The sequence below is a fragment of the Gallus gallus genome, chromosome 17, assembly GCF_016699485.2.
Source record: "Gallus gallus isolate bGalGal1 chromosome 17, bGalGal1.mat.broiler.GRCg7b, whole genome shotgun sequence".
NCBI lineage: Eukaryota > Metazoa > Chordata > Aves > Galliformes > Phasianidae > Gallus > Gallus gallus.
In genome coordinates, this window is record NC_052548.1 from 8,583,403 (window position 1) to 8,606,163 (window position 22,761).

Consider the following 22,761-nt stretch of genomic DNA (forward strand, 5'->3'; position numbering starts at 1 on the left):
CTTGGTTCCTTTAAAGGCTGCCTCTAAAGACGAGCAGGCTGTGCTCTCTGTTCCTCACACCCTTTTTGGGATGGCTCCTCGTGGAGGAAGCACAGCTGGTCACAGCATATGGGCATTTTCTGCCTCTTTCCCCATGGTCTGTCTGTTAACCCCCATCTCCACTTCAACAGGTTTGACTGCAAGGCAGTAGTTTTGAAGATGTAGGGTCACAATGAGGAAAACATTGGGGCAAAGAGACCCTACCATCCCAAACAGGAGTAGGGGCATCAATTACTCATACACTAATGAGCGGCACCTGTAATACCACTGTACCCCACAGAGTACCCCAGATGTAGCATCCTTCTTTGAGCACGCTCCTAATGCAAGCAGAAGCGTAGGGAGAGGTGAGAGAGGCAGATTTATAATTAACAGGATTGCATTAAGAACAGCACTCGTGTCTGCAGCACTGGCTGGACGTGGGGCTGGAAGTTGATGGGCAGTGCAGCGTTGGGCAGTTTCAGTGCAGTATCGCCCCTGGTGCTGCTGTGTGAAATGGAAGTAATGGAAACACATGCCCAGCTACCCCTCCGGGGGAAGAGAAAAGAAAGAATAGCTGACCTGGAAAAGAACTGCAGTTTTTGAGGGTCTTTGCACTCCTTTCTTCCTCTGAATCTGGTCCTGAGGCAACAGAAACTGAACAACAGCAGCAGGAGGCTTTTCTTGGAGGCATTGGGTTGGAGCTGTATGGCTTTGGCACATAACCCAGGGCTCCTACTTCCATCAGCTGGTGGTTACGGTGATGGCAAAGGGATTGCTCTATCAATTCCAGTTTCCAGTTGTCAACGGGCAAATAGTTTCTCCTGCTGGAATGCTGGGAAGTAATTCCAAATCAGAAGTGATCTTTTGTTCTGCTTGAAAGCCCATGGGAAAACACAGATTTTCACCTTTGATGGGGGCTTTCTTTCCTTTTTAAACAGCGACAGCTGGCAGTGGCACCAAATACAAGTGTGTCTGGGTTTGTTTTCAAAACAGATTGTCAATGTTTGTGCTTCAGTTGCATTGCTTGGCCAAACTTCCAAACCTTCTCATGTAACTGACAGCACTTCTCTGTGCTTTAGCAGCCGATGAGTGAGAACAAGGGGTGGAAGCTGCGGAAGGGGGCGGCTCACTGTGCTGTGTCACCAACCACTGCAGCCCCTGAGCAGCTCTCATGGCAGGAAGCACAGTGTGCTGAGAGCTGAAGCCACAGCCTAAATGCTGCTGTTAAAGAAAAGATTTCTTGGAGTAATAATTCCCATTTTAGGAATGATAACTGGCGCACAGCACACTCTCTGCACCAGTAATGCTGATCTCTGTGCAAATAAAAAGAGCAGAAGAGAGGTTTCAAAGGCCTGAAAGGAGACTAAAAGTGAACTGAAGTATTTTAGAAGAGCAACAGAGATGACCCACATATGGAATCATGGAATCACCGAGGTTGGAAAAGACCTCCCCAGCCATCCATCCACTGCCACTATTTCCCCACTAAACCTCTTAGTCTGATACTGACACCATAGAATCACAGAATCATTAAGGTTGGAAAAGACCTCTGAGATCATTTAGTCCAACCATTCATCTACCACCATTATTTCCCCACTAAACCTGTTAGTCTGATACTGATCCGCACATACAGGAACAGGTTGCCCAAGGAGGCTGTGGATGCCCCATCCCTGCAGGCATTCAAGGCCAGGCTGGATGTGGCTCTGGGCAGCCTGGGCTGCTGGTTGGTGACCCTGCACATAGCAGGGGGTTGGAACTGCATGAGCATTGTGGTCCTTTTCAAGCCAGGCCATTCTATGATATGATACAGGACACAGCAGGAAGGGCCACGGAACATCAATCCATCGCTCCACAGAACTGCTCATCAAACAAGCAAAAGAGATTATAATTCAGCTCAGAAAGGTAATTCGGCTGAAATAATAAACGTAGACTTCTGCAAAGCAGTTGACTTAATCTTGCATGACATTCTGTTAAAAATAGTGCTTAACAAAATCAATGTAGCTTGTATTAAATGGATGGAACACTGGGTAGCATGCGTCCAGAAGTAATTATCCAGCAGAGGAATTTCTGGTGGGTCCTAAAAGATTTGTGCTCAGTTCCATGTTATCCAGTGCTTGTATCAATTACCTGGAGAAATTTTGAATAACAGTAAGAACCAATGGGTGAGTTTGGGGTTGTTTGCTCTGTAGAGAGGGACACTTTGGAGCATGCATTGCACACAGCCAAACATCACCAATGGACAGCTCAGATGAAGAAAGATGAGAAAGCACGTGCTAAAATGAAGGAGCGGTGAGAAGGCTCTTGGTACTGGGAATGCCATGGCAGAGTAGCAATAAGGTGTGATGCTGAAATGTAGGGAATTAAACAGTAAGACCACCACCCTATTAGGAACCCAGTGCATTCTCCATTAGCTGGCACCCAGAACAAGAGCTCAGATATGCTGCAGTTCAGACACGAGCTCTGGGTCTGATGCAGCATTCAGTGGGTGAGAGCATTTTCTTCACATTAGGGCTGCAATTGAACAACCTGGCTCTGTCACCTGTAAAGCCACTCTTCTTATTTGACATATCAATTAGTTCTATCTATTGATATCTGCTATTTTCCCCAGGCTGGCAGATCTCAGCGCTGTGGCTGACATGCTGCTCGTGTTTTTATTGTGACTTGCACTGAAGTATCGATCACACAGTGTGATTAGCAGCCTGTGTGGCCTACGGGACCAAATGAATGTGAATGTCTGTTCAAGTTGTCCACGGAGACCAAACGTGTGTGTCCTCTGTGGAGTGCAGCCTGGAGGCTGTGCTGGCTGCCAGGAAGGGAGCAGAGCAGTGGTTCTGGGTGAGAGAATGGGAGCGGTGCAGAGCAGTGCCAGCCCTTCCCTTCCCTGTCCTCAGAAAAGCAATGGGAGCCAAGGGAGTGGTGTTGCTCCTCAGGACGTGTGCCCACCTCCTGGCTGCTGCTTTTGGCTTTGGAGATCTGTTAAATGATGTTGTCATAGAAACACACGCATCACATCCAGGAGCTCTTCCAGTCCAAGCTACATTCAGGACAGCACATTTCACCTGCATGAGGTTTGGTCTCTGAAAACTCACCACCTTTCTACCAGAGAGCACAGTGAAACGAGTCCAGTGATGGGGCTCCTTGGTCTCATGGGCTCAGCAATACAAATCCATCATTTCCAGGAGTTCAGCATTGGTTCATTCTCTCAGCGAAGGCAATCGGAGAATCAGAAAGGTGGGAAAAGACCTCCAAGATCACCAATTCTAAACCTCAGCCCATCACCAATGGTAATGTGCCCACCAACGCTGCTGCAGTGTAACAGTGATTCCTTGGGGTCAGCTTCCCTACCTGCACAAAGAGATCTATTACTGTAACACAGCTGCATCAGCAGTGAATTTAGCCTTCAAATATGCCATGTTTGTTTTCCACTGGAGATGAGTAAGCAGCTAGTACCTATTTTCCCTTGCACTTATCTCCATATAGATTAATCTTATCAATAATAAGGCTACATTTTTGCTGAAAGGCTGGAGCAGAACAAAGTAACTTAGAACAAAAAGTGGAGGGCAGTGGAACACAATTACAGAGCACACAGTCTTTGGTACGTTATGTTCAGTGCCACAAATACACCTGGCTGCATACTGAACTGCATACTTAAATCCAACCACCCCAAATCCAATGAGTCAGGAGATTCGGAGTGTCATCACTAGGGGTGGTAATAAGGCACATTCCTTACATCCGTGCAGTTCTGTAGCAGCTGGATAGCCCAGCAGCCCCAGGTGGCTCCAGGTGAGTCGTGTTTAACCACTGCCTCAGGTGGGAGCAGGATCAGACAGGTGAGCAGTGCCCAACTCTGACACACAGGTCTGCAGCATCCTTGCACCTATTGCTCCTCTTCAGTGCACAGGGAACACATGCCTGCCCCCTGCATGCCAGGACCAGCCTCTACCCCAAACCACGAGAACCTCTGCAGCAGCTTCTGTGGGTTTTTCTAACTTCGTAATCCTGCAGTTCTCCCCTACCACCCACCCTTCTTTTTCCCTTTTACAGTGCACGGAGACAATGATGTGCAGTGAAATGTGCCAGTTTACCTGCGGATGGCTGATTTAAATTGCCTGGTGCTATAAATCCTCCCCTGCAGCTGAAGAGCTCCATTTACTATAGCTGGTTTCCACGGCAATCGTGTGCTCTCCCACATTCCTCTGCACAGTGCAGGCAGCCTTCCCATCCTCTGCTTCTGATTCCATTCACATCTCCTATGGATGGGAAGAAAAAATAGTCCATGAATACCTATTTCTGCCTTAACACACTTTTCACCCGTAACTGCATGATATATATATATATATTTATATATAATCACATCAAGAGAACACCTGCCCCTTTCCAGACATCATTTGACATGCAACATAAAACCCAGATCTTCTGAAGATACACTTCTTGGCTGATATGTGTTATACTTATTATTTCAGGGCATCAATACAAAAACACAAGCTTGACATTTGTGCTTTTCCTTTGTGCTTCTGCTGTAATCACTGCAAAGAAAGGCAGTCTCTATTGCAGTGCATCCCTCCCCAGGCTTGGGCAGCCCCATGGTGACCTCCCATTGCATCTGGCACCTCACTGCACAGCACTCGGTGTGACCTGAATGCATGGCACAGACCATGGGGAACGTGTCTGCTTATTGCTAACAAGATGGGAAACAGAATGAGCTGCAGGGATTGGAAGAGATGCTTCAGTGCCATCAGCAGAAATTCTGCAGCCAGGTTTGGGCTCATCCCCATATATCTCCGAGCACTGTGCATGAGTGCTGCTATTCCACAGCATCACCTGCTGAAGAAGCAATGTGTGTCTCATCTCAGGAGGCAGCACGGCATCGTCGATGGAGCAGCTTGCTTATCTCAGTCTTATTTTCCTGCTGGTTTGAAGAATAAGAACCTTCCCAAATGACTTCAATATGCAGCAGTATGGCCTGAGTTCTTTGCAGCTTCAAATCAGGCCCCTATTTACTGAGTGTCTTTAACGTCCCTTTTAAACCCAGCCAGCGTTCTGCCATGGATTTCAATGGGCGCAGCCCATAGCTGTCAGACTCAGGATGGTACGCAGTTTTTCATCAGCTGCCTCTTCCCACCATATGCTTCCTGCAACGTTCATGTCACGTCAGCTTGCAATCGAAGCCTACGTTTGTGCCGTGATTGTTTGCTAACTGAGAATGTCTGTGAGAAGTGGTTGACAATATGAGCTCTTCAGTCGGGCGCCAGGAAAAAAATAAGGTTCGGTTTTCTTTCCTCTTCTCTGGATGAGGTTATGGGACCCGCGGGGTCTATTTGGTGGACAAAACTGTATCTGTGTGATATGCAGCAGTTTCAAACCACGGAGACTTGGGAGGAATTTCTGGTTTTGGTTCACAGAAATGCTCACTTCCTGAATTCTGCATGGCCTTGTGGGTCATTGGTTTAAATGTTTCCTGAACAGTGTCAGTGCATGTCAGTGTACCTGTTGAGAGCAGGCATGAGCTGTGATGGGGATAATGCAGAGGCTGCCGTGTGTGGGATAACACCATGCAGGGGGAGTTCAGCATCTCTCTCGGTGGGTTCGTAGTGACATGAAACGTCCCCATATCCCAGCCTGAAAAACCCTCTCCTGACTTCTGTGGGAGTCCCTCCATGTTCACAATAGCCCTCAGTCCACTGCAGCTGCCGGGTGACGGTCTGAGAACACCTGCAGGAGAAGTTTGGTGTCTGAAGGCAAATGCATCATAAATGCCATGTGAGTGAAAACACAGGGCCTAATTCTGCCTTCGTTACATGTGGCAGCAGCTGTGCAGTCTTCAGGACAGAGCCATACAGGACTGATTCATTTTGCTCATACAGACCTGGAATACAAACCCACGAGGATCTGCTCCTCTCCACCTGGGCTCCCACTTGGCTCCTGCCCCGGAGTTTCACGCTCTGCAGAAGTGGGATTTGGCCCAAGGGTACGTAGGTTTCACTTCCTCAGCTCTCAGCAGATTTGTGGTCTAACACTCCAAGATGTGCAGTACAACACGCAGGCAATCTGTCTTCTCCTGGCTCTCGTCGGCTCCAACAGCTTGCTGAGAAGAAGCAGTGCCAGCAGCGATGCCAGCCCAACCCGAGCAAATTGAGACACAGCACCACCCAGCACAGCGCCTGTGCTGCTGCCCCACATAGGGCCCCCAGCCTAAGCAGACCCAGGGCTTTCCCACTTACTGCCAGCTTCCCCACTTCCCAAACCTCTGCTGAAGGCTGCCCTCCTGCTGCCAAGGTTTCACATTGCTGTTCTGTCCGCTCTCCCTGCACGTGTACTCAGCACTGCGGCTGCCCATGGACCCTGCAATTACAGCTCTTATCGGCACACCCGAGTAGCTGTGGCTCTCCGTTGGCCGAGCTCTGCATTCCTAGCACTGCAACCTCTAATCAGGCCAAAACATTGGCTTGGAACAGCTCAAAGTGGGAGCTTTGTGACTCCAGTCTGCAGCTCAGGAATTCCTTGTTTGGTTAGACTTGGAAAGCTGAAACGTCGGTAATATCTGAGCACAGACTGCAGTGACATTCATTAGATTAGCAGCTGAAGTCTGCTTCTTCAAGAGAACTTCTCTAGAGACCACAGGGATCCATGCAGATGAAAGGATGTGGTGTCAGTATCTTGCCTCACCATCTGAGCACTTTCCAGTAATAACGAACCTTTGCAGTATGACATTGCTGCTTCAAGCAAATCTGTACAATTATAAAGCACGGAGAAATAACTGAGGATATTACCCAGAAACAAGAGGCAGTCAGTACGAACCAACATGCCGATGGAACAGAGCACTGCTGAGCTTTGCTCTGCAGTGAGGTGGGACCCAAAGGTACAACTTCTTTCCTCAGTGTGCTGATGGAAATTCAACCCCTGACAGCAGCAATTGGTGGTTACTGCTGCAGAGAAACAAGAAATGATTTTACCCTTCTTTGCTTGTCTTTATTATCACATCCATGTGCCCTGCATCACTGCACCAACAGCACGTGGAGCCGGGAGCTGCTCTGCATAAAGGCTGAGCACAGAAGGGAGGGCAGAATGATCACTGCAGGAGCAAAGGGCGCTCCTGCTGCCACCCGCTCCGGGTTGGCTTTGCTCAGGGTTGGCTTTGCTCAGGTGTCAGCGCTGCCCTCCTGGGTTGTCCTGGTATAACCCCACCCCCCCACCCCCCTACAGCATCCCAGCGCTGAGCGCTCCGTCCCCTTTCTGCGGTCGGAGTTTGCCCTCTGCTGTTTGCTGCACGAACTGAAAAGTGAGGAGGGAGCAGCGCCAACCACAACGTTTTGCCCTCGGATTCCAAGCGCTGAAACTTAACAACCGTGACACTAAAGAAACAGTCACACCCGCAGCGGTGGCGAACCTTACCCGTCACAGCGCCCTGGGATGCACGCAGGGCTGTGCCAAGAAAGCTGCTGGCTTCTCTCCACAAACGTGCCAGCTGAGATCAGCCCCGGGCTCCTCTCATTGCTGTTTGTTTTCCCCACCGTTCCCAGCGCTCTCTCCCTGCGCTGCCTCCGCTGTGGCCGTGCGCCCAGAGCGCAAAGGTGCGGCGGTGCCGGCAGGGTGCGGGGCTCCTGGGGACGGCCCTGCGCCTCCCAGAGCTCGTGGGCAGGGCAGGGGCGGCCTGGCCCCGCTGTCAGAGGAGGATCCGGTGCCAGGGAACTGGTGCCCGCATGCGGCTCAGCTCCGGGAAGCAGCAAAGGATGGGGTGTTCGGTGCTGAGCTCTTTCTCGCAGCTCCCTTTGGAAGTGGCTGCGGGGATTTGCTGCTGAAGAGCAGCTCCAGCTCTTCCACAGATCCCCTCTGATGTGCTCCTCTAGGTGCGTTTCCACCTCCTCCCTGCTCCTCAGGGGACACTGTTCCATGCATGGATGAGGCCACAAAAGGTAAGTGTTAAGCAGAATGAGTGAAAATAGATATGGGTGTAATGAAGACCTAAAAGGAAAGCAACGAGTGGTCCTTTTGGGTGATTGTTGCAGGCGTGGATCTCAAGCAAGCAGAACTGTAGCACAGCTGAGGGATGGACAGCAGTTCTGCATCTGGAGGCTCCACTCCTCTGTCTGGTACGTGGGTAACGCGCTTCTGCATTCCTCTCCACAGTCACAGTCACAGTCTTGGATAACTTTATTTCATACCAAGGATTTCTTGCTTATTGAAAGGTTTCCTTTTAATCTGCACGTCTGCACACACAAGGGAGCAATACTTTGCAGTTTGCAAGCGTCAGACTGTTGTAAATCAGTGCTTGTAGCTCTTGGAACAACACGCAGCTCCCTATTTCCTGCTGCTTTCTAACAGCGAGAGCTGCTCTGGGAGTGCTCCTCAGCCTGAAGACAAGAACTACCAGCAAATGTCAGTGCAGGCTTTGCTGAATAAGGTGTAACATGGCTTCAAGAGCATCAGCTCCGACAGCGCTCATCACACACTGAAAACATGACATACACACACAGCCCAGGCTCAGTGCTCCAGGAGCAGTTCTGCATTTCAGCCGCCAGCTCTGTGATCCACTCAGAGCTGAGCATGGGGGGAAGTTGGCTATAATGAAGACAGAGGCAAAGGGATGCTAAAACATTGTTTTATCTCTTGTTTCCACAGATGTGGCCCTGGCTTGGAACAGTCTTCAGGAAGCCAAAGCAGTGGTACGTGTGCTGCAGGGAATATTAGCTGTCACATGTAGTGCCCTCTGCCACATCCCTGTGCACCCTCTCTGCAGGATTCTCTCCTAGTGTAATTGAAAGCAATGCTATTATGCTGTTTGGTTTGCTCCTTTGCAATGAGTGTACGACCTCTTCCATCACCCACTGCGTGACCGAAAGGGGATAAGGAGCAAAGCAAGGCATCTTGCCAAATTTCACGAAGCTTTTTCACAGGAATGACGAGAACAGAGGAAGGTTTGCCTTGCTTGTGGTGCAGCCCTGAGCAGAGCAGCAGCTGACACCCACTGAGCTGCGACATCCTCTGAGTTCTCCCTGTCCTACTGTCCTCTCAGTAAGGAACACCATAACATTCCCATCGGGTGCAACCAGCTGCAGCCATAGCCATGGAGAGGATGAGCAGACAACATTATCTCAGCACAGTGCTGGTTGCACAGCCCAGACCTGACGCTGGTATCGTGCTGTTGCATTCGCTGTTGGCAGCAGTGGCTTCAAGCTTAAGCTGCTTTTTAAAGTCAGCAGAACATCTCTGGTAAAGGTCTGAGGCAGACATACAGGCAGAGTGCAGGTAATGGAGAGAAAGGTGATTTCACCCCTTACCTTCCCCATCAGTGGCATTCCTTCCAACTGCAGGAAGCACCACCTGGAACATGCTCAGGCATGCCAGTGCTTACCCAGTAACTGGGAGCTGCAAAATTAATCAGAGGGTTGTATGCCAGCAAAAGGCTACCACGAACAAAAACATATGTCTCCTTTCAAAAGAGAAAATCTGTCTTTTCACAGCTACAAAGGATTGAAAACAAATTTTGTCATCAAAAGCGGAGCTGTGCCAACTCGCAGGCGGCCGGGGGAAAGCTTCGGCATGGAGAAAGCTTTGGTGAGTTCTGAGTTACCGGGGAAGTGGAGAGCCTGGGGGCAGCTTGGTGCTGGAGGAGGGGAATGTGGCTGAGGGAAGAGTGCCTTCTGCTCTGCTGTGTGCTAGAGCTGCACAGGGCACGAGGAGCCCCGCTTTGCAAAGGGTGCAGCGCTGCTGCCCACCGGCTGCGGCAAAGCAGAAGCTGCTCATGCTTTACCTCCAAGGTCTTTCCCTGTTGACAAAATGGGATAAGACAAAAAAGCAGGCGGCTTACCCACATTCCGTGAGACTCTTAGAAACTAAATGATGGGCTGATGCACTCTGAGCTTGGCTGGGGCTTGTGGGTTTGCACATGGATGCCTTTTCTTCCTTTGAAGCTGTTTGAATGAGAGAAGGTGTCCAAAGGGAGAAGCCTCCCAGGAAAGAGAACTGTTTCAATTTCCTAATATTGACATAACTTTGTTACTGTTGCAGATGGAGAGAGAAACAGAGATGAAACAGCTCTGAAGGAGAAAAAGAGCAGTGAGGGTCCTGTGTCCTGCAGGTGGGTAATGACCTCAGCGTGCAGCACGTGGGGATGGGGCGGCAGAGGCACACAGAAATGGGCTTCAAATTCCAGGGTGCAGGACTTGTTTGGCACCTTACCATTCATTATGAAAGGAATACAAACGTCACCAGGTCACCCACCCCCAGGAACGCTGAGCACTCCGTCAGTGGAAGCAGCCCTTCCATCAGCTCCCTGCATTAATGTCTGCCTCAGTCCGTGCTCATAGCAACTCATCAGACCACAGTTCCCTTTGCAGTTCCTGCTTTTATCTTCATTTGCCCAACTCCTGGCAGCAGACAAAACGCTGCTCCTGTGAACAAACCAACATCACCAGCAGAATGCCTTCTGGGAGCTCAACTGCCACCCGTGTGTCATGTAATAATACCCCGTGTTCACATGTTGTACTAAGGGACATGGTTTGCTGGGGGGATACTGGTGGTAGGTGGATGGTTGGACTGGGTGATCTCAGTGCTCCTTCCCAGCCTTGGTGATCCTGTGATTCTGTGTGATTCTGTGCCTATCCAGGCTTGTTGTTCTGTTCTTTAAGAAAGAGGAACTGTGCTGCTCTGTCCCTTGCCAGGTCCCAGCCCTGCTTCCATGGGAGCTGTGCTGCCAGCCCCGGACTACCCGTGGCCATACTGTCCCCTGGGGGATGCCCACCCACAGCACCAGCCAGGATGTGGGCTGCAAATGGGACACGGCCCGTTGAACACAGCCCAAGAGAGGATTTCAGAGAGCGGACAGACTCAGGAGGTCATGAGGTACAAAAGGGAAAACATCTCTGCTCCCCACATCACACGCATTGCCCCCTGGCAGGGAGCAGTCAGATCTCAGCCCCTGTCCCCATGGCTGTCCTGCTCCCTGTGCACTACCTCCCATCAGCCAGCAGCCCCAGCGACCAGAAGCTGGAGGAGCTGCGGAGAAAATCATCCTGGAAGAAGTTAGAGCAGCTCAAGAAGAAAATCCAGGAGCAGAAGCAAAACCAGCGAGCAGCTTCTCAGGAGCAGAAGTGCCTGACTGCATCCCGTGCTCGAGAGCTGCTTCAGGACAGACCCCTGAAGAGAAAGGTGTGCAGGGTGCACGCCCCTCCTGCTCCACGTCCCAGAGGTCAGTGGCACAAGGCATGGGATGGCACTGCCCTTGCAGCAAAGCTCTGCAGGAGAAGCTGAGTGGGCATAGTGGGGATGGGCTGGCAGTGGGACTTCGAGGGCTTAGAGGTCTTTTCCAACCTTTAATGATTCTCAGCCCATGGAAGGCTGTGCTCTCATCTTTGCTGGTTGCACGGAGCTTCCCATCTCCCACACGTTTTGCCAGGCAGAAAGCACAACGTGAGTGGCATAAGCACATGGGAAATAATAGCACAGCAGTGCAGAGAGGCATCACAGGTACTTAAAGCAGGAATTGTGTAGCTCAGAGGCATTACCGAGGATTTAACAGTTCATTCAGTGGAACTAGCATGGATCTAAAAGCAGATATCATTAGAATTCCTTATCCTGCTTTGCTGCTAAGTTTGGGCCTGAAGTACCACTTACCTACAGCTGCTTTCCTGGGTAGGTGTGAGTGCAGCTCTCGGGGTGCTGTGTGCAGTGATGGGATCCAGCATGGCCCTGTGCTGGACTCCATCCCATTGCACACCCCCTCATCAAGCTTCAGGCAATGGGATTACTGAGGCTCTGCCGGACTAGGGAAGAGGAGCTGAAAAGCTGTCCATAATAAATCTTATTGCTGTAATAGCATTAGTGTTAATTCATTGGGCACTGCCATCCCTGTCACACACCACCAGCTTCCAGGGGTGTTTCCCTCACATCTGCTCCATCACACTTTTTCCACTGACGGATGAGAGCACTCAGCAGAGCTCACCTTTGGGAGCACAGCCTCATGCTGTGCCGATTCCCAGCTGACACAGGCAGTGCTTTGAGCCCCGCTCAGCCTCTGGTGGGTGCCCAGCAGGAAGGCAGATTTGTTTTGTTTTCAACCAAATCCCTGCCCGTAACTGTCAGGGAGCTATCAGGGCAGTGGTAAACGTGCCCAACTGCAGCAGCCTCGGAGGCAGCAGATCCACAGCCCCACACACTCCGTTCAGGTTCAGGTTGTTCAGCTGCTCCATCTGTGCTCTGCCACTGAAAATAACGGCGCAGCTGCTTTGCCAGACACGGCCTTTTACTGACTTCTCATATAAGCTTCACACGAATTCTTGTCTCCGTTTTTTCCTCCTGGTTGAAGACCCAAGAAGGAGTGGCTCAGCACGGGGGACTCAAATACAGAGCCAGAAGCAGCCCTTGCCCAGCTCCTCTTCTCTGGGGAGAACAGCGGTGTGTGAAGGTAAGAATGAAACTCATGGGAAATGGCACGGATTGATGGAGCAGAGATAACGACACCTGCATGCACACCTGCCAAAGTTTGGATCTGCTTATTAAAATGATGCCAAATCCTGGGAGCCTCAGCCAAGGAGCAGAGCCTGGTTATGTAAAGCAAGAAACAAAACCACAGAGGGAACAGACAGAAGTGAGCATTTGTCCAAGGAGGCAGAAGGTGATCAGAGGCAGCACAGGGATGCAGGGCTTTGTTTCTGGGCTGGCTGCACATGAAGCATGCCGAGGCCCCGGGGGGTCACACAGGGCCACCTGCTGCCCCATTCTTACATTGGCTTTTGGGTAACATTTGGCAGCTGCTGCCAGGTGCCCTCCCCAGGCTCTCTGCTGGTCACACCAATGCCCACAGGTGTCATCTAAGAACAGCCTTAATGACCTTCAAGTGTTTGACACACCGTTGCCTCCGGCAGTTGAATTCCAGGCTCTGCCAGGATTAAAAATAACCAGAAATAGAAAACGGGCCGCGTGTCCTCGGTGGGAAGAACAGTCTGTCACCCACTGAGCTCCCAGCTGAGCTCAGACTGCCACTAAAAGGCACATTCTGCAGCACAGGGGCCGGGAGGACACGGGGAATGCAGCCCTGCTACAACAGCAGCAGGAGTGAGGTTACCACGTGCTCCTCCATGGCTTTGCTGGAAGGGTGTTTCCAAGGCAGGTTGGAACGATTGGAGCAACGCCCCCTCCTCGGTGCCATCGTTCTGCAGTGGGAATGGCTGCATTCCAACTTGGTGGGCAAACAGTGGAGTGCTGCTCAAAGGGGACAGATGTATAACTTCTGGCAAACAGAAGGCAAAAGAAGTCCGAGTTATCTCACGCCATACAGATGAAATGAGGAGTACAGCTGCATCATGCACTCTGCTACCGAAGTCCTATTTAAAATGCATGAAATATACAATCATTTCCTTCTCCCTGCCTTTTTTTTTTTTATGTTCTAATGGATTGTTTGAAAAATGGCTTGGTCTTCCTCTGAGAGTGGGTCATAATAGGGCCGTGCCACATGAAACATTCATCATTGTAACTGCCAGTGTCACGGCGCCTTTATTGGCTATTAGTTTCTGTCAGTGGAAGAGCCGAGGCAGAGCGATGGGAGATGAATGAGGGGTCGGGGGTCAGAGCCAAAGTACTCCGGAATTTGATGAATTATAAATTTGCTGTAGTTAACAAAAAATTAAGTCACAGCGGCTATAAAATATTCATCTGTTCATAGATAGGGGGGGAAAAAAAAGCCAACACTGGAGAATATTTAAATGGAAAGATTTCCTTCTGGTAAGTGATTTCATCAGCAAGTCAGGCTGCTCCCAAACTTTGGTGTGAGTAAAACACTGCATGGATAAGGAGGGTCTCGGAGGAAGCACTGCGGTGCAGTGTGGGTTGTTAGGAGCGATGTGCATTGTTAGAGCTACAGATGTGTTTGTCTGCTGCATTTAGAGGAGCTGAGCAACCTGATGGAAGTGTGCACGTAAGAGTGCTTATGGGGGTGGATGGCGATAGGACAAGGGGGAATGGTTTTAAACTGGGACAGGGGAGGTTTAGGTTGGATATTAGGAGGAAGTTTTTCACTCAGGTGGTGACGCAATGAACAGGTTGCCCAAGGAGGCCGTGGATGCCCCATCCCTGCAGGCATTCAAGGCCAGGCTGGATGTGGCTCTGGGCAGCCTGGTCTGCTGGTTGGTGACCCTGCACATAGCGGGGGGTTGGAACTGGATGAGCATTGTGGTCCTTTTCAACCCAGGCCATTCTGTGATTCCATGTCGCTGTTCATTGGAGGGGAGTGGGACTGGGTGATCTCTACAGATCCCTTCCAACCCTGAAGATTCTATAATTCGATGAACTACGATGATGTAGTGAACAAATGCCTCTCCTGCTTTTTAATACTGCTGAATAAGACAATAAAGTAATACAGAGAGGTGTTTCTTTAAAAATACGGATGGATTTCAGCCCTCCGAGCCCAACAGATTCTGGCAGTTCCCCCCATGCTTTGTGCTGTCTGAACGTCACAGATCTGCTGTGCAATCCCCCTTGGAGGCCCCATGTGTTCGTAGGATGTGCCTTCAGCCCTGCAGAGGGGATGGCAAACATCATCCCTGTGCCTCGGGCTGCACTCCCAAGCTGCAGAACTGGGATGAGCCCCATTGGGTTCCTGCTGGAAGTGACAGTGACTGCTATTGCCCACAGCACAGAGCCCAGCACCATCACTGCAGCAATGTGCCCACCTGGCAGCTGCAAGGAAGGACAGCCCCGCTAAGCAGTCAGCCTCCAAGAGTGCCTCCTGTGTGGGAAATGGCTCTCAGAGGTGCTCTGCTCTGACAGCTCGAGACATGGATATGTGCATCGGGGAAAGCAGACTCAGTCAATTGATTTTATAGCTCCTGCTGAGTACTCATCCGCATCTTTGATCTGAGGCTGGTAACTGTTTCAGTGTAAAACCTTTCCTTTATAAAGAAGCTTGAATATTTTAGCAGGGTAGAATTCAAGCGGGGAGGGAGCTTCCATGCAGATAGCAAATAACTTTCCATTCAGTCACCTTCTGCTTGAGGAGTGTTTGCAGTAGGTACAAAATTATGGCAGTGTGAATGTTGGCGTGCTGTGAGTGCAATCTGAAATTATGAAGTAAAACAGTGATAAATGTTGCCTATTATGTGACACCACCTATTAGGCAAGAATGATCTGTTTGTGCTGCGTGCTGCATCGTTTATTTTTGCATTATATATACATGGTCCCCTGTCCCGTATCATTCATTGATTCTCCACACTGCATCCTGCTGATCCTCACCGGTTTCAAAACAGATTTGTTTGCTCCAGTGATTTTGATGTAATTACAGAGAATCACACCCTCCCAGCTCTCAGGTCCACCAGAACCCAGCAAGCAGCAGCTACCTGCAGCCACCAGCACGGAACGATGCTCCCCAACGCTCATGTCTGTTTCAGGTTCAAAGCTCCCCGGTGCTTCTGCATGGAGGGAAGGTCAGAAGTTAGCCAGGAAGCTGCTCGGTCCACCGCCTGCATTTCCAAAGCTGAGAAGCAGAGCTGAAGAGCAGAGCACTGGAAATGCCTATGGTACTGCTGTCCTCTCTGCTACACCGCTCGTTTTTGGCACACAAACAAAAACGTGGTTGGCCGTTTGTGGAATAAATGGCTTCAAGGTCATTCTAAGCAAGTGTAAGAGGTTTAAGAGTGAGTTTCATTGCCCTTGTATGTTGCATTCTATCCACACTCTGAGGGGCCACAATCTACATCATTTGTATAATTGGACACTGCTAAAATTAGCAGAGATTTGTCTCCTCTCTGCAACACTGAGGATTTGACAGCAGTCCTCAGCCCCGCGGTAGGAGGCGTGCTGTGAGATGCACACAGATGCAGGAGTTGTCTCACCACCAAAGAAATAACACCACTGCTCTTTCCAAATCATCCGCAGGGCCCGATGTTGCAATGCCAGCAATGGAGAACAGCTCCAGAGAAAAGAACAACGAACCTGCGGGGAAAAGCCCCGAATTCCAAAGCTTTGCAGCTCCCCACCACGGCCCTGCTGGAAGGAGCAGCAGTGCACCAAGCAAAGGTGCAAAGCAAATACTCAGGAGCCTCCATTTGCAAAGCCAGTGCCACGATGACCTCAGGCAGAGCGGGCACCTGGGAGATACCATGAAGGGAAAGGTTCTGCAGCAGTACCATCCGCCTTCACCTGGACCTCAGGACATGGCTCCCTCTGCCTTTAGTGCAGGAAAGAGAATGGCTGCATTAATAACAACTGGAGCCAAGGCCAGCAGCTCTGGAAGCATCCGCAGAGGGAAAAGCACATCTCCTCGGAGATGGACGCCTGTGCAGAAAGGGCCTGAGAAGGAAAACCTGGAACAGCCTCCAAAGAGGAGGGTAAAGCTTAAAAAACCTCACCCCTACAGCCGTGACGTCGTTCAGGAGTTCATGTGTAGGAAGAATGAAGAGAGAAGGAAAAAAAAGCTGGAAGAGAAAAAGTCTGTGATGCAGGCAGTGGAAATGAGGAATAAGAGGCTGCAAGAAGTATACAGGAAACAGAGAGAAGCTCTTGGAAAGAAAACGTGCTCTGAGCAGACGTGTGAGCTCGTCAGGGGAGCAGCTGCTGCCAAAGGAAGTCCTCAGCACACACTCGAGCAAGTAAGTCATGGAGGAGTGGTGGATTGAAAGCCCTTCAACCCTGATCACTGCAGCACCTTGCAGGAGGCGAAGCACTTCATGCACGTGCTTTGAAGTGTCGTGGAGATGAATTTTTATCTGGAAAAACAGAGCAATTAACTTTTAATTCTGGCAAGAGCTGTTGTGCTCATTAGCAAGGCTGGAACCCGTGACTTTGGGGTCAAAAGCCTGGAAATCTCCATTGCTGCAGCAAAAAGAGCAGGTTTGTTGTTTGGCTTGTGTGCTTTTCTGGTTAAATGAGCCTATTACTAAGTGGAACAAAAGCCAACCACCACTCTCGTGTTGCCTCGCTATGTACTGCTCACAGGAATGGTAACTCTTGTTTCAGGAGCAAACCAGCGGTGGAACCCTGAAGCACAGTTTCATGGCCTGGCTGGAAAAAGCATCCCATGCTGCACTACACAGAGATCCCAGACACAGGTACTCAGCACTGACAGCGCTCCAGAAAGCCTTCCCAGCGAGCTCTGTGCACTTTCCATAGTGTTCTGCAGCAAGCTATAAAACCAGAGCAATGGACGAATCCCCCGTCATATCTCACCTCCTCAATCTCATTGCTCCAAGCCCAAAATGGTTGCAGAGCTCTGTGTGCTCAGCTTTATCAGCAGTGTTTGAGCAATGCACAGCCTGCTTCTGCCATATGGGAGTGCTTCTGGGCAGCAGGGCAGGCGGGTGCTGGGGCTCTGCAGGTTCAGGCAAACACTGCAGTCTGCTCCTATGATCTGTGTTCTTACATTGCTATTCCTCATCAGCCCCACACAGGACTCCAACTCGTCCCCTATTTGCCAGCACTTTGTGCTCTGCTCTCAGTCTGTCATTTGACAAATGTATGTATAGACAGAGAAACCTGTTTCTTTTTCTTTTTTTGAGGTGCTTTAGCTGAGGATACTGCTGAGTGCAAAAAGCTGATGTTTCTATAGGGGTTGTTTTGGGTTTTGATTTTTTTTTCTGACGTTTCTCTCCTCTATTTAAACAGGAATCAGCTTCTAGAAACCATTCAATCACTTAAAAGCAGAGAGGCATTACCTTCTGCAGTACTACCGGCATCTGAATCCTGGCTTCCCAGTCCTCTGAAGTGTCAGGACTTGAGGGACTGCTCCCCCCCAGCGCTGGGTACTCCTCTGAGCTTTTCCCCTCCTCAGAAAGATACAAAAACAGACTTCAAGGACCCAACTTCTGGCCTTTCTCCGTATAGAAATAAATGGGACCGAGTGAAAGCCATACACAACCTATCCAAGGAGCTTGCAGAAAAGATTGAGATGGCAACTAAGAGGCTGAGTGCAACAAGCAGTGGTAAAGATTCTGCTGGTAAAATATCAGCAGAGATAACCTGGGACCTTTTCAGTGGATCTTCTGTCTCTGAGCCAGAGGCATCCAAAGATGAGCAGGACAGGACAATGACTGTACAGATGCTGATGGGAGCCCCACATCTGAATGAGCTGCATGTGCCATCAGACAGGGAATGTCATGGACCAGCCAGGATTAGCCTTGTGGATAGCACTGAGGGAACAGCAGACCTGGACAGAGAGAAGAAAATAGCTTCTTTGTCTGGTGGGAGTGCTGTGAGCAAAGAGTGGCCATGGATCATACACAGTATAAGGCAGAGACATCTCAACACTGGGGAGAGCCTGAGCAGCATGTTGGAAGGTAAATCACGTCAGTAAGATGAGACAGGGACACTCCTGGTACCATGGCCCAGGGCTTTCATAGCTGTGAATGCTCATCATAGCGTGGTGTCTTGGGACAGCCCCTGGGAAGCGGGCCTTCATTGCTTCATCTGTACGGCCACCTTGTTATGTTATCTGGTTTTGTCACTGATTTTGGACACGTCGCTTCACCTCCTGGTGCCTGGCTTTCCCAGCACTAAGAAAGGAGCTGAAAGCCTTAGATACCGTGGATAGGAGAAGCTATATGGAAGTTAAGTGCTCCCTTCTAAACAGGCAGAGAATTGATGCCAAAGCACGGGCATTTCATTTCTACAAAGAGCATGTTTATTAAATGCTTTCATTTGTCTTTTTAAAAGGTTTTCCGGTGAATAAAGGCTCCGAAGTGGACATGAGCCTATTGCATGAAAAGCCAATAACCAGCCCAGCCTCTCCATCTCACGGGTTCCTTGCTAGAAGGTAAACCAATTTGGATGTATTATTCTCTGCTAAATGCACCACGCGCACGCACAGCTAAAATGAATAGCACCAATTCAGCCTGGAGCCAGACTGCTCCTTCCTCCTCGCCCAGAGATTTGCCAAGCAGGCAGATTTTGACACAAGATATACTGAAAGAGGGACCCACCTATTTTAGAGGGCAGGAAGATTGATAGGAAAGTTTCGGTCTCTCTTTTTTTCCCCTCCAAGAGATGGATCTCCCCTACAGAAGTTTTCCCCCACAGCTCCCAGCTGTGCTGCAGTGTTGGGCAGTAAAGCTGGCTGAGCTCAGCAGAACCCCTTCCTCAACCAACTGGTAGATCAGGAGAGGGGAGCACCTCAGAAAGATCCCTGTGATGCTATAAAATGCCTCGGGAGAGCTGATGCAGAGGGTGATGCTTGAAGTAGGTTACATACAGTTCTGTCTGCTTTATGCTGTCACAAAACATCAGAGCCATAGGGAGCACACAGAGTACACAGCACAGTTCTGCTCTGTGGATGTTTCTGAGTAATAACAAAGGCTTTGTAGCAGAAGGGTTTCTGAGAAGTAACACATAGATCTCACCCCCGTCCACAGCCCGGCAGGCTGCAAACCTCCCTATTTCACCATATGGCATTGACAGAACAATAAATTGATTATCTTTATGAGTACCTAGTTAAATCTCCACTGATCTCCTTCTTGCAGGGGATTAAAGAGTGATTTAATCAACTGAATACTATAAAGTCATTTATAGTAATTGTTTTCCCTCACTTTGCTCCAAAAGTGGGCGAACCAATCTGCTTGCAGCAGCTCCACAGATTGTGTGTATGTGCAGCAACACCTCCGCACAGACGCCGGCTGTCCTCTAACAGAGCACAGCAATTATGGGAATTGTGTTTCAAAGCAGGAAGTTTGGAGGATGGACCACATTGACACCGGCTATTTTTAGTCAGCCAACGTTAATTCAATGTTTAATGTAAATGGTGGTAGACAGAGGATGCTTTGCTGGGATGTATTTGGTATTCTTAGGTAGTGAAGCCCTGTGTGTGTGGCTGCTCCAGGTGGGATGTCTCTGGTTGTAGGGCTGGGACACGTTAGCTCAGAGCAGTCACCACCCACAGGTCAGATCGTTCCCTGTCCGGCTGATAGAGAATGGCAGAGACCCAGCAGGGCCACACAGCCCCTGCAGAGAGGTCTCCCTTGGAGAATAAATCCCCCAAACCCTCAGAGATTAAATATGACCTGGACAGGCATTACCCAAAAGGACATCTGTGCAGCAGACCGGCCGCTGCATCCCCATCTTCCCACTGGGAGGGGAGGAGGAGGTGCTGTGCTGTAAGGATGGCCCAGCTCTGCCCAGCACACAGATCCCTGCACGTGGGACTGAGCCAACTGCAGCAGTCCACGGCCGAGTCTGAACCTCTGCGTGTGCTGATGTGAGGCTACAGGGAGAGGAGCAATGGGACACCAGTAGGTGACTCACAGCGCTCCTTGCTCAGCTGGTGTTTTCTTAACCACCAGTAAATCCATAACGGCAGTTGAATTGGATCTGTGTTCTGACTTCTGCTGTTGCTAGCTGCCATAGTGTTACGTGCCCGCCGTTGGTTGGCATGCATATTCCCTTCAAGAGTTCATTTAAACAAAGCCACCTGTTCTAAGCTGTTTGCCAGCCTCATTCACAAATACAAAACATCCAGCATTACAAAATCACCGCTCCTGAACATGACCTTAGCATAGCTGGTTGCAACAGCACGGTTTTGTGTTTACATGTTTCATTAGAGCTGTGAAAACAGTGATTCATATTCATGCAGGCAGTCCCACAGGTGCATCTTTCCATAAGAAACGCTCCCATTTCATGCACGGCTGCTCTGCAGTCTGCAGAGGCGGCTGACGGAGATTTGTTGCTGATGCAAATGATTCACTGATGGGAATTCTCCAAACTGCCACGAAACGCTGATGCGATTTCATCCTTATTTTGGTTCGGTTACCTATAGGAGTGGCTCTGCGTTTCTTTCCGTGTCTCTGGGGAGCCAAAGAGATCGTAGCACTTTTGCTATAAGTTCATTCACTGAAGTGCTGTGGGCTGCTTCACAGCCTGAGGCAGAGCAAGCAGAGGGCAGACGGAGGTGCTGTGTCCAGGGTGGGGGGCTGCCAGGTGCCGGCTCCTCCTGCATGGCTTTGGGTGGTGTTGATCCAAAGAGCCTCACCTGGGAACCGGGCTGATTTATGGACGATTTGTGCCCCCTGCAGAGCTGGTTGTGTTTAGAGGAGAGGGACTGTTGGTTGTGCGGTGTCTTCTTGTACGAAGTGTTGCCTCCCAGCGATGTTCAGAGCCTGGTAACAGCCTCCCCAAACACACGTAGACATTTATCAACAGCCAAAGGACAAAGTGGCACTGACTGTAAAACTAACACAACAAAGAGGCACAAACACTACTCAGCGTATTTGCCTGACCAATGCTAGAACTGCTTTGTAAGAAATCCCTTTTGCCTCTCCTCTTTCTCCCTCGCCCCCCCCGCTCCCACTTCCTGCAGACCACATCCAAGGCATCCTGGTGGAGGCTGCGCTAATCGTTCCAGCAGTTTCTGGGTCATGACAAACAAAGAAAAGCTTATTAACAAGAAAAATGAAATGAGATTTCCCTAAGCTGATTGCTGATTAAAAACAATTTCCACAATCTTTTTTTTTTTTTTTTTTCCTGTATGGAAAAGAAAACATCTGTCGCCATTTCCGTGTGTCCCCCACCTGCTTTCCAAGCTGAGGCTTGATCAGTAAATGCCCATTTTCACACCTGCGTGCCTTCCTAATCTATTTAGTTCAGCTCAGATAATCATTGGTAAAAACGAAGGCAGAGCAGTCGGCTGAGAGTGTGGTCAGGACCACTGTGCTGCAATATGGGAATACACATAGCACTGACAGGTCTCAGGTGGGCCACAGCCATGCTCAGCACAGGTCCCAGGCACACTGGAACAGAGAGCATGACGTTGAGTTTCTAAAGAGATTTCGGAAACCTTTGCCAAGTTTCAGAGCTGCATTGTGCAACCAGGTGCCAACAGCGGCATGTGATGTACAGTGCAACCCTAATAAATAAAGCTTCGGAACTGCAAAGCTGGTTTTGAAGAACAAAGCCGTCTCCTCCAGAGCAGTCCCTAACGCAGGCAATGAGGAGTGCTTCTGGCTTTCCTGGCTGTACCGAGGTGCAAGAAGAGGGGTTGTGTATATGGGCAGCTGTGACTTTTCTGTGGGTCTTTTGTTTCTCTTGAACAAAATGAGGTAAACGAGAGCTTTGCTAAAATGAAATAAACCATACTTGAGTTCAGCAGATGCTTACAGCCATGCCTGACCTCACAAAACTCTCTCAGTAACTGTTACCTCCACACAGCCTGCAGACAGACCCTGCAGCTCAGAGGTGTGAGGCCGTTCCAGAACTGCAGGATCGAGGGGCAGCCGCCCAACGCCATCCCTGCATGGAGAGCCTGGGGACGGCGGGCAGCCACACATTGCAGCCCTGCAGAGCTCAAGGCAGCGCTGAGCAGCACTGCGGTAAGGGGATGCTTCCCACGGGGTGGGTGTGTGGTTATTCTGTGCCCCCCCAAGACTGCTGCCTGTGCTACTGGGAGAGAATCAGCAGCTAGCATTACCCCCATCTAGCAGGTCTAAAAAACTCGTGGGGAGAGAGGGGAGATTTCGAGTGCTCCGGATTTTGAAGGTGAAGAAGGAATATATGAATGTCCCCCCAAATGTCACGTCCAATTTAACAGATACATTCTGCTAGAGATACAATAGGAGTGCTTTGGCTTTTGCCTTCAGTGCTTCACCGTCTCGCAGAGGTGAAGTCAGCAGTTTGCTAACCCTAACCCTGCTGAACAAACCTCCCTCAGATCTTCGCATCCCCCTGCAGCTGCATCGGAAGGATGCTTCGCAATTAATGTCCCATAATTAATGCATTGGATAAGTGTGGGGTGTTATCCTCCTTGCGCAGCACAGAGCACCCACAGGGGGTAACAAA

At 50.0% G+C, this 22,761-nt stretch overlaps 1 protein-coding gene across 1 annotated transcript; it reads left to right on the forward strand.

The window, feature by feature from the left end:
* The first annotated feature begins 7,706 nt into the window (after positions 1-7,706).
* On the forward strand, positions 7,707-22,387 carry LOC121107032 (centrosome-associated protein 350-like). The gene is made up of 13 exons (XM_040649114.2): positions 7,707-7,928; positions 8,022-8,105; positions 8,635-8,678; positions 9,477-9,570; positions 10,024-10,093; positions 10,677-11,203; positions 12,320-12,418; positions 15,396-15,524; positions 15,883-16,595; positions 16,963-17,054; positions 17,608-18,278; positions 18,655-18,754; positions 22,135-22,387. Exons 2-13 carry the CDS (start codon positions 8,063-8,065, stop codon positions 22,385-22,387), a joined length of 2,835 nt encoding a protein of 944 aa, XP_040505048.1. The 5' UTR covers positions 7,707-7,928; positions 8,022-8,062.
* The last annotated feature ends 374 nt before the right edge of the window (positions 22,388-22,761 follow it).